Source organism: Callorhinus ursinus, unplaced genomic scaffold, assembly GCF_003265705.2.
Source record: "Callorhinus ursinus isolate GAN/ISIS: 27379988/994484 unplaced genomic scaffold, GSC_fseal_2.0 scaffold16, whole genome shotgun sequence".
Taxonomy (NCBI): Eukaryota; Metazoa; Chordata; class Mammalia; order Carnivora; family Otariidae; genus Callorhinus; species Callorhinus ursinus.
The window spans coordinates 18,301,530-18,313,550 of record NW_027397078.1 but is presented as its reverse complement, the minus strand read 5'-3'; the positions used below and the strand labels follow the sequence as shown (position 1 = coordinate 18,313,550).

The following is a 12,021-nucleotide window of genomic DNA, read 5'->3' as shown; positions in this document are numbered from 1 at the left end:
ATCTAGTTAATAGTCAATATAACATTTATTATAATTTAATATTACAAACGTGATTTTAGCAGGTTCACTGGAGAGAGTCACTAAAGGTCTGATAATAGCTTATTAGAGCCATCGTCTGCTCTTTCCTTGGAGATGTACAGAGATGTGTTACCTGCTGGCACATGTGTTTCTCCACCATGAAACTGTATGGATCAGAGGATTTGCTAATTGTCTACCACTAAAATTCTTTTTTTTTTTAAAGATTTTATTCATTCATTTGACAGAGAGAGACAGCGGGAGAGGGAACACAAGCAGGGGGAGTGGGAGAGGCAGAAGCAGGCTTCCTGCGGAGCAGGGAGCCCGATGCGGGGCTCGATCCCAGGACCCTGGGATCATGACCCGAGCCGAAGGCAGACGCTCAACGACTGAGCCACCCAGGCACCCCTAAAATTCTTCTTTAATTGAATACAAAAGTATGCATATAAAAATAAGAAAGTTTATTTGTCATTTTTTCAAAACACTTCTGCCTGTGGCTCCTTCTTTTTCTTACATGGCCAACTGCACCTGCGGGGCCCCCACGCCTTCATAACCTCGCACAGAGCATCTCCAGCACCATATCATCCATGCTGACCGAACCAATGATGGGCCTGAAGAACAGTTCCACAATGACATTGGCATTGATGAATCTCAGAAGGAAGAGGGCACTGTTCAGTTCGGCGAACCTGGCTTGGTGCCTCCTGTGTGTCATCCTGATGTGGTCAATGAGGATCTGCTGAGTTCCCAACTGAAGTCCCTGAATGTACTTCACACACTGAAGGCCTGGCAGGTCTGGAGGAGAAAAGGGGACAAGAGTCTCTTTATTGTTAACAGCTCACTCGGCATCCTTAGCTCATTTAGATATGTCCATTTCTGCCCCTTCCCACATTAAACAAGAGTTCAAGCTTCCTGCTTAAAAGGGCTTTCTGGAACAAGGACAAAATGCCAAACCTGTTCTAAGTTTTCAGAAGCAATGCTTCTGAGATGAAATATCATCTAGTTATTTTATAGTCACTGTGTTTGTATCCTCACATGTAAAAACTGCACATTTATTCACTGTGACAGTAGAATATCATTTAATGAATCACGGCTCCAGTTCACTGTAGAAATAGGAAGACATTAAGATTATTTCAAGAAGTGAGCACTTGACCTTTTACCTATGGGAAACAGGCCATTGTAGAATGGCTACAGGTTTTGCCAGATGATAAATATTTCACCATCCTCCCTTGAATTTCCCACCAGTGCCATGATTGCCCAGCTGATGGGGGTAAACTTCACAGCCACAGTGACTCATGAGTCTCATTTTAACTGTCTGCCGACAGGCTGATTTTAATCTTGAGTTCCAGGGTAATTTAAGAGAGAACACTGGCCATTTAGCTCATTGTACCAGGGTTTCTGTATTGGGGAGGAATTTTTTTAGAAACTGATTTTAATAAATATTGCAAAAGCATCTTTTAAAAAATACTAAAGAAAGAGGTCTTTAAAAGCACTGTCTTACAGGTGTTAAAAAGTAAACATGTAAACATCATCAATTTCAACATGGTTCAAAAGTAACTTTTCAAACAGGGAATGCCTGACCTTCTTGCAGTATTATGTGATAACCCTACTAAAAGTGAATGAAATACAATGTAGGAAACATAATGTGCCTGTAAGTTTTATAAAGACGGTGTTAAGGGGAGGCTGCTTTTAAAAGTTCTTTGATCCTGCATGACAGTAATACTACTGTAAAGTTCTTTAACTTGTGTTTAAACAATTACCAATTTTACAGTGCTGTTTAAGGGATGTCAGTGATGATGGCAATTATTTTCCTTCCCTTTCCTACAGAATCCATCAGTACAGTATTTTAAAAGCACCATGGTGACCAAGAGTAGCAGGACCAGTTTAAAAAATAGTAATGGTAACAGGCGAGTCATTCCTATCATAAGCAAATAGGTCTAATAAAAGTAGAAGGAAATTAGGCCACATCTGTGCTCCTTATTCCATTTCTGATTACCCTGATCCACACATTAACAATCCCCTACTACCTACACTCATTATCCAGACTTGAGACCCCATTTTATCGTTTGAATTCCACTGATGAGGGGAAGAGGAGGCTTGCATCAATCTCCACCAGAAATTTGAAGCTCTTCTAGTCTGGATTCACGGCTCCTTAAAATATCATCTTGTGAACTCCCTGTCCCTTTCCTCTGCTTTCAAAACACACCCTCCTTTTCCATTGCCCCCCTCCAATCCCCTGGTAAAAGGCAGGCCCATAAAGTAAATTCGGGAAAGAGAAAATGTGGAGAGATGGACTCCACAATAAAAAAAAAAAAAAGTTTACACATAAAGATCAGAAGATACACAACAAAAGGATAAACATCGAAGAAAGGCACACGCTTAGCAGGTGCATTTGTGTTTAAAACACACTCAGTTTAGCTGATTAAATTCACAGTGAGAGAGGATTCAGAGAAGCAGAGAGAATAAAGGAGATGCATGTGTGTGACCAAAGTACGCTAAGCAGGGTGGAGGGAAAGAAGCAAACTAGTGGAATGTAAAGTTCTGGAGGCTGAGCCCCTGCCTTTGTTTTGTATTCCAACAGAACAAGGCCCAAGGGAGATGTTTAAGAATACTGGCTGAAGGAGCAAGAAATGTATTCCAAATGATCTTAAGAACCACCTTGGGCACTTACTACAAATGCAGATTTACAGACCCTGGACCACAGCTACCGTATCAGAACCTCCAGGGAGGAGCCTGGTAAGACTGAACAAGTGCCCCCCGCCCCCTATGGACAGGCAAGTTTGGAGAACAAGGATATAAGCAAAAGTTGACCTACAGTGATCGCTGAGATGAGCTGAGGGCTCTAGGTCTTGAAATGTGAGTTCTGAGTGAAATATCATCCTATTAAATATTGCTCTCTACCCTTTCAAAAAATGCTAGGCAGCAGGCAGGGACATAATCAGAGACTTCTGGTGTTAGGGAAAAGAAGGTGTGGAGGGAGCATTATAAAAACTATCCCAACTCAAGCTGCCTGGAAATTTTGTGCCCGCTTGTGACCCTTTTGGAAGGATTCTGGTCAAAGACAACTCTAGTAATGGGACATACTCAAGAAAAAGTGCTGGGTGGTCCACGGAGATGTTCTCTCATGATTTGGTTGGACTCTGTGGCACAGTGTCCAGCACCTAACAGACAGCCTAAAGTGTGTTGCCACAGACATCCCCTGGAGGCCAGGAGAGCCATGCTCTATGACTCACTGGTCATTACTATGGAGTAAAGTCATTTGGGACTAGGCTCCCTAATCTGGAAACGGGGTGGAGTAAGGGTGAAGGGCAGAGGGGCTTGATTAGGAGGTCCCTAGGGTCTCTGAAAGCTCTAACAGTGCTCCCGCTGGCATTCCCTAGTGCTTTTTCCCTGCCCCCTTGGTACCCTGATACAGATACTCCGAGGATGACACAGTCCAGATGCTTAGGACCATAAACATGATCATTCAGAGGCAGACCCATGAAAGGCTAAGTCCAGTGGCCTGCATGACAGTGTCCCCCCGTCCCCGGGGGGATGATCTAGTACTCCTTAACAAATGTTTCCTTTCTTACCAGCCTGAATAGATTTCCTCCAACAAAAAGGTTCTAGTAAATTTCAGAACTGCATCTCAGAAAGACATGTTGCAGAATTTGCAGTGAACACAAACTTTTTTTTATAGCTGTACTACTGGATTCAAAAGACTAGAGGAGAAGGACCAGCCCCGTACCTCGATGGCACAAACTTTTTCTTAGTAGCAGAAAGAGGTAGAAAGAGAAGCAGTAAACCTCAACAAACAATCCCCCTGTGCTCTGCTGAGTGTCTGGCAGCAGCCCACCCACAAGGAGTGCTTTCTGGAGTTCCCCCAACTCTGCAGAGTTACTCGTGATTCTTCGCCGGTGCCCCGACACTCCCCCGACCACCGAGAACTCTTCAGTGCCTGCGCCTTCAGGTAGGCACTGCCCAGGGTTTTTTCTGAACAGAGAAAAGCCTGCGCCCGAGGCCGCGCCCTTACCCGGGTTAAAGAGCACGGTCCCCTTGAGGTAGGCGTACTCCTTGGTACTGATGTCCAGGCTCCAGCACTTGGCAAGGAAGCACTTGATGGCTTGGACTTCAGCGGCCGAAGGCAAATGCCCGGCCTCGGGCGGCGATATCAACGGCGGCGGCGGCGGCGGCGGCGGCGGCTGCAGAGGCGGCGGCTCGTCGCCCGCGGTCTCCCGCCGCCTGGTGGTGAGGATCTTCTGCAGCAGGCTGGGCTCCGAGGTGTCTACCGTCTCAAAGTTAAAGCGGTCCTGGGCCAGCTCGAGCAGGAGCAGCGGCGCCCAGCAGTTGCGCACCAGCACCAGCTGCTGGTCCAGAGGGAGCACCTGGAAGCAGGGTAAGTACTTGACAAAGCGCAGCGTCTTCAGCAGGCCGGCCGAGGCTGCCTCGCAGACCACCTGTGGACTCTTGAGGGCCAGCCGCCGCTGCGCGCCACACTGGGGGCTCCACCAAGGGGCCGTGGGCTGCGCCCCGTGGGTCTGCTTTGCGCTTGTGGGCAAGTGCTGGAGGAGGCTGCCCGGGCTCGGGTGGTCTTGCCCGCAAAAGCAGCGGCGGTACAGGAGCGCCACTGCCGGCCGGCCCGGCAGCTCCCCTCTGCCCTCCAGGCCCTGGGTGCCGTAGGAGCGGTCCCACCACGCGCCCCCCGGCCGCGCCTCGGGCGCTTGTGGCGCCACGTGCGTCTGCTTCGCGCTCGTGAGCAAGCTGTAAAGGATGCTGCCTTGGCGAGGGTGGTCTTCACCACAAAAGCAGCAGCGGTACAGAAGCGCCATGGTCCGCCCGGCAGGCAGCCCCTCTCTGCCCGCCGGGGGCTCCGAGCCGCAGGAGCAGCCCCAGCACGCGCCCCCCAGCCGCGCCTCGGGCGCCTCTGGGGCCGCGTGCGTCTGCTTCGCGCTCGTGAGCATGCTGTAGAGGATGCTGCCCTGCCGCGGGTGGTCCTCGCCGCAAAAGCAGCAGCGGTACAGGAGCGTCCCTGCCCGCCCACCCGGCAGCCCCTCTCTGCCCACCGGGGGCTCCGAGCCGCACGAACAGCCCCAGCACGCGCCCCCCAGCCGCGCCTCGGGCGCCTCCGGGGCCGCGTGCGTCTGCTTCGCGCTCATGAGCATGTTGTAGAGGATGCTGCCCTGCCACTGGTGGTCCTCGCCCGCCATGGCCCGCGGTGCCCAGAACCCAGCTCTGTCCGGTGGCGGCCGCCTGGGATCTATTTATACCAAGCGCGCACGCACGCGCGTCGGCCGTCTCCGCCAGGGCAAGGGCGCGGAGGGGGGGCGCGGCGCTGTGCTTCGGTGTGTTCGCCCTTGACCTCAGCGGTTCAGAAGGGACAGATCCGCCTTAAAGGCTGAGAATGAAGGAGGAGCGGAGGCACTGGAGCTCCTGAACACGTCCTTCTTTCCTCTCATTACACCCTTCCCTGCCTCTGGAAAACAGAGCAGAGAGCAGGTAGCAGGTATTTGGGGGCAGTGTTCCAACTCTTTCCATTGAAACCTGGCATCTAATTTGCTCCCTTTATTGGAAAGGGAGGGGTGCCTAATAAAAGGGGGGAAATCTATTTGTGCCATCTTTGAATACTTTCATTAAGTGATCAAACTTTGTATGACATATTTTGCATATGGACAGGGAAGTCTCATTTTCAGGGAACTTGAAGTACAGACCATGGACCAGCGGTATCAGCATTACATGGTAACTTGCTAGAAATGCCTAATCTCTGTTCCCAGCCAGAACTTCTCACTCTGAATCTGCATTTTAATATGGTCCCCAGGGGATTTGCATGCACTTTAAATTTTGAAAAGCAATGGTTTTAGGATGCTGTCATAAGCGTTTTGTTTAATTCAGTTGATATTCATGAACACCCACTTTATGTACTAAAGAGCATGAGTGACCAGGATGTAAAAGTGGCTAATAATTTGGGGATATAATCACAAGGCCTAAGAGTTTGCTACAGTGAGAGCTTTGGATTCTTCTAGAGGTACTACCTTGGGTAGTTGTGTAATTAACATTTCTTCTCCCACCCCTCCTAATTGAATAATGAGAAACACAGGTTTCAGGAAGCCTGGCTCCTTTGATCCTCACTTGCCACAGAGCCTCCTTTCTTGAGTTCTATACAGGCACTGAGATCTGTGGGTCTTTCCACATCACCACCTACCCCCTTGTGTAACTAACTGTTTCATCAACCAGCTGCTTAACTTCAAAATCACAGCCCTTTAGTCCTCGAATTCCTCATCTCTAAAATGGGAGGTTTGTTTAGTGGATTTCGTCGGTCCAGGACTGAAGACTAATGTATACCAGCTGGTCTGGGATTATCGTTCTCCTTTTGTAGTTTCTCTGGGGTCTCAAATTCTGAGCATAAGAGGAATACCTACGAGACACTGATTCGCATTCAACCTGAAATTTTATTCTGTGTGTGAGAGACCCTACAACACAGAGGTTAAATCTCCATCCCTGGCACCAGATTGCCTCAATTTTAATTCTGGCCCTGACACTTTGCAACTCTGTGGCCTTGGGCAATTTATTGGTTTCCTATTGGTGCTGTAACAAATTACCACAAATCTAGTGGCTTAAGGCAACACAAATTTATTATGTTACAGTTCTCTAGGCCAGCGGTCTGAAATCAGTTTCAATGGGCTAAAATCAAGGTGACTTTCCTTCTGGAAGCTCCAGGGGAGGATCTATTTTCTTGCCTTTTCCAGCATCTACAAGCTGCCTGTATTCCTTGGCTCCTGGCCACATCATTCTTACCTCTGTTTCCACCTCCGTTCCCACTCTTTTAAAGACCCTTATAATTACATTGGGCAAAGCCACATAATCCCGAATAATCTCCCTATTTCAAAATTTGTAATTAAATTACATCTGCAAGGTCTCTTACCGTGTGAGATAATATATTCACAGGTTCTGAGTATTGGAATATGGACATCGTTGGGGGGACATTATTTAGCTTTTCACAGGACAGTTCCTTAAGCCACCTGTGCCTCACTTTCCTTGTAAAGTGGGGGCAATAGTGTCTGTGAGATGATCCTCATACATGAGTTACTCCTGTAAAATGTTTGCCTGATATGTGACAAGTGGGGTATGTATCAACCATTATTCCTACCACCTTTTAATATCATGTGGGATAACTTCAGAGCTAGGAGGTGATATTAGACCCACACTGCCATTATTCCATCTCTCCTAGGGAAGCGCACCCACCCTCAGTCTCCACCCAGAAGCTGTCTCTTTTTCTTCTGCATGCCCACATATCTTGGCCCAGACTCAAAGCACTGCATGGGTCATCTGGTCCACAACAATAATTTACTTTTGGAAATGTTATTTCATTGTCCATGTCATCATTTGCCATTTCCCATATTCAAGTTACTATTTGGGGTATTGTGATTGCTACTTCAGTGATCTTCCTGCTTGAGGAACCCCTGCTATCAGCCTTGCTGAAAAAACTTGGCCTACCTCAGTCCCCACCTTAAGTTGCCAGAGAGAGTTACTTTTTATTATGTCATCCTATATTATTTTCTTCCTAACATTTATCAGAATCTGATATGATTGGTTTCATGATTTGATGCTTGTCGATTATCTCCCCATACTAATGTAAAAGTCCCCGAGAAGACGAGGAGTCACTCACTCTGTGTCCCAGCAACTAGAACAATGTCTGGCATACAGTAGGTACTCAAACATCTTTGTTGGCCAACTGTACCTTTAGAAAAAGAGGAGAAGGCTATAGCTTGTTCTTTCAGCACCAAGGGCAAGCATTCCCACACAATTATTGCTACATTTACCCTGGAGGGGGGAGAAAATAGCAAACTCTGGAGGACTGAGCTTTCTGGAGGCCTTTTTTTTTTTTTTTGATACTCAGAATGTTACAGGCACTGTGGGAAAGTAACAAGAGGACGGAGTTAACAGTCAAAAGATGGCTTTGAATCTGGGCTCTTCCACTCTAAAGATAAAACAAGTCCCTTCAGCCATCACACTTGCAAAATGGGCAAAATTCTATAAACCTATGTTAACAGGTACACCGTGTTCTTCGTCACTCAAGGGTTATTATTATTTTTTCTCTCAATATGGCCCTTGAGAGAAATGTTTGCTGACCTCTTCATTACATTGAAAATATAAAGCACCTTAAGTTTATATTCATTCACTTTTAGAGCATTTAACCTTATGTTAGGCTTTTCGCCTGTGAAACTGGAAAAAGTGCTATAAACTATTTTAATATATGTACCCTAGCCCTCTGTGATTCAAAGGTATTTCTAAAACTCTTCGTCTTATCAACTATATTTTTAAAAATCCTAGTTCAGCCCATTTTTTGTTACTTTAATCATTCACACCTTGTATGTATTTGATGCCTTTGACTTTGACTTTCTCAAATTGAAGCTTCAGTACACAATGCTGAGAACTATGAACTTGCAGCATATCGGTTATAATTCCTGTTCTTTCCCAGGAACAGAGTCTTCTGATTTTCTTCCTCATGTTTTTCTTGAAGTTTCGATCTTCTATTTGCAACTCTGGAGGACTTTCTAGGTTCTTTGGATTGACTGTTTCTAAGGAGAGATTGCCTGCTTGTCCTTCACAAGTATTCATCCTTAGAAATGTCAGGAGAAAACTGACTTCATCATTCTGCTTTCCATTTTTTTCCCTGAACAAATAGCTCCTGAGAAACAAAATCACCCTAACACACCAGTGCAGAAATTTGTACCACGTAATGCCAGCCTGCTGGTTGCTACAGGATTAGTGAAGACATAACCTTCCAAGGCAGGCACAAGCTTCTTCATTTGATTTGTTCTGTGTCCTCAGACCACTGTGACAGCTAGACAGAAGGACACTTATCAACTGCACCTGTCATGTGCTGAGTTTGTCCACAACTGCAAGTTGGATATTTACACTGAGTCATTGTTCGGTGACCTTGATCAGTTGGACACCTGCTCTGTAGAATCCATTATCTGTTCCAACTCAGGGTGGGAGTAAAGCTGCTCTGCCTGCTTGAATGCAGCCTTCAACTTCAAAGTAATATACTTTTCACTAAAGGATGTAGGAGTGTAGTACAGGTTGGGATAAAGCCGGGTAAAATTGTAAAACTGACCTTTGCACAGCAAGCTGCTCTTGACCTAGGAAGGCATGAGGATCTGAAACCTGATAGGAATTTTCAGTCTAGACTTAAAAGAGCTGAAATGCCTCAGAATTCAGTTCCTTCAGTAAATGGGTGACAGAGAGTAACAGTAGTGTTTTTCTTACCCTTCAAGGAAAATGTTGGGAAACTATTGTAGAAGAAGAGTGGCTGATCAAATCCAAGAGATAGCCCCCTTAATTTTCCTTTCCGAGACCCAGAATGTTTAAAGCTGTCTGTGGAAGAATAGGCTTTAGGTGCTGACTCATGAAACGCCTAAAGAAGATCAAGTCATCATTATTTATTTCCTCCAGATGAGCTACAAAGAAGGTAATCTGCTGCCCTAGGGGTCACCTAGCTGCTGAGGCAGAATACTGACACTTACACTCAAAATAATTCTGGAATGTTCTAAAAGCAACTTTCCAAATCAGTCATATGACCACTTCATTTAAGGAAAAAATGTTCACCAAATCAATTAATTTTGAATGTAAATCTACCGATTTTGCATTCATCCAAATACTGGATGTTGATCAAATTATCTAATTAATAAATTCAGTTGACTGGCAGGTTTAAAAATGATTGCCCCTTTGGTTGACAGGCTATTAAAATTGATTGGACCAATCAGTTTGTGAATCATTGCTCCACTGGTCCGTCCACGCAGCTACATCCCCTAATGGTGATGGTAATTTTATCACAGACTCCTGTCTCTATCAGGGTCTGGAACTGTTGTAATAACTTCCTCCCCAGAAACTGCTTTCTTTTTCCCTCTTTCCTGACTTCTCTTAGCAAGTTCCTTCCCACGACCAGTGTACCTAGAATGCCTTGTACAGTGTCTGGCATATTAAAAGTACTCAGTACTCCTGCTAAATGAAACCATGAGTGAAAAGTTTCTTCCACAACTACAGATCCCTTAACTTCACCAGGTTGCCCAACCTGCTCTCCTTTCCTGTGATTGTGTGGGTTTTAACAGTCTTGCAGTCCTGGGGGAAAACTCCCTGTTTTAACCACTCTGATTACTACTTTGATCATCTTAAAAATGAGAGTAAATATATCATCTGTGTTTACTTTACAAAGTTGTGGAAGGTAGGAAATGGCTAACAATACCTCAAAAATGTGAGTTATTGCAGTTAGATTGCAATTTCTTTAGGTTAGAAACCTCAGACTGTGTAATTATTGCCCACTTATATCACAATAAGTGATATGTTGCCCAACTAAATCAAATTTGTGTGAGGAAATTCTCTGTACATGTACATATTAAATACATTTGAAATAAGGGATCCTGCAGTTGATAAGTCATTCAAGTTTGCAGTTAAATGCATTTAACATTCATAGTATACGAAGAACAAAATATTTGTGAATGGATGAAGGTGAATTTCTTTGCAGCAGAGCCAAATGCTGGTCATGAAGAAAATCAGAACTTTTATTTCCAAACTGACGTTTTTGCCATGTCAATTGTGGCTGAGTTACTAAAAAGAAGCTGCCTTAGCTTGAGTTCTCTGAAGCAGGCACCAGACAAAGACCGTGTGTGTCTTGGGGACATGATTTACTGGTGAGGGTGCAGGAAAAGTAAAACTACGAACAAAGGAAGGCCAATGTGCATTAGTGAAGTCACTGCTATGAGCAACAGAAGTGACTGTCCCAGGGCCTCCCAGAATTGCCCACCCAAAGGAGGAGGCAGCATCATTTATCCATTAGTTTCCAGCCCCCCGAGGTTAAACGTTGCCATCAAGTTTCTGCCAGTGTCCGTGGTATTGCAAAGCACAGTTAGCCTGAGAAAAAACACAGCCTGCATGGAACTAACTGTCCACCCACCTGTGCTTGGATTTGGATCAGAGGTATGGACGAGAACATACAAGGTGGGGAATCAGATCTATCTGAGAGAGAAGTTCATAGCCCGTCATCCTTAACTTGTGCCCCTGTGGTCGGTGCCAGCCGGTACGGGAACTGGGTGAGGGGAAGCATCTACCTGAGCACTCTTCTGCTGAGCTAGTTCATCTTTGAAAACCATATTACCATTTTGTCCCAAGATGTTCCAATTTTTAGGTAGGTAAGGCTTGAGTGGGGAAGCAGGCAAGAACATTTACTCATCGTTGAATAATAATTTGTCTTGACTGAGCCTTTAGTCAGTGCCATTACCAGCCATTCTCTTCTAAACAGACTGGGGGGGAACCCGCCTATTTATCAGTAAAACAACAAAATTTCACCAGATAGGGACAACTTTTTTTGCAAAAGAGGATGTAGCATTTTACATCGGGTATTTCATTAGCCATATTAGCCACAGGCGGTTAAGATTTTTCAGTCTATTCAAAGAAGTTTAAGCAAAACCAGAACCTTTTCACAGGCCTCCTCGTGAGGCTCAAGGCCTGGCTGGACACGGCTATTCAAACTACATTGCTGGGGCATGTGTCTTGAAGCTTTCTGATCTCTTATTCGAGGTGAATTATCCTTGACTCATATCCTGCAACATGCTTCAGATTTAACAAGTGACCATCACTGTCATCCCTACACCCTGGCTCCAACCGCCATCTTGTCTGGCCCTCAACTCTTGGAATTAACTCCGCACTGGTCTCCTGCTTCCATTCATTCTCTGCCTATAGCTAGCTGTCCACATAAAGAGTGATGCTTAAGGATGAGTGAAGTTGTGTACCTTTCCATCACACTTTGAAAAAGTCTAGTGGTAGGGGCCCTTGCTTTTCGGATCTTACCGGATCTGGCCCTGGCTCTCACTGTACCTCGTCTGCATCACTCACCATGCTATACCTACATGACCGCCTTGACAGGTGCTCAAACCTGCAGCCTCCCTCATCTGGATTGTGAAACTTCCTCCTTCACAAAATCACTCGGTTCATTCTTTTAACTTTTGTTTGGCTTTGCTCAAATGTCCTGTCCTC

The 12,021-nt window shown here is 45.6% G+C and overlaps 1 protein-coding gene across 1 annotated transcript; it reads right to left on the bottom strand.

Moving 5' to 3' along the window:
- Positions 1 to 269: 269 nt before the first annotated feature.
- Positions 270 to 5,204, bottom strand: NR0B1 (nuclear receptor subfamily 0 group B member 1). Its single transcript, XM_025857859.2, has 2 exons — positions 4,025 to 5,204; positions 270 to 807 (listed from the first exon to the last, which is right to left on the bottom strand). The coding sequence occupies exons 1-2, from the start codon at positions 5,196 to 5,198 to the stop codon at positions 563 to 565; spliced, it is 1,419 nt and encodes a 472-aa protein (XP_025713644.2). The 5' UTR covers positions 5,199 to 5,204; the 3' UTR covers positions 270 to 562.
- Between the last annotated feature and the right edge of the window lie 6,817 nt (positions 5,205 to 12,021).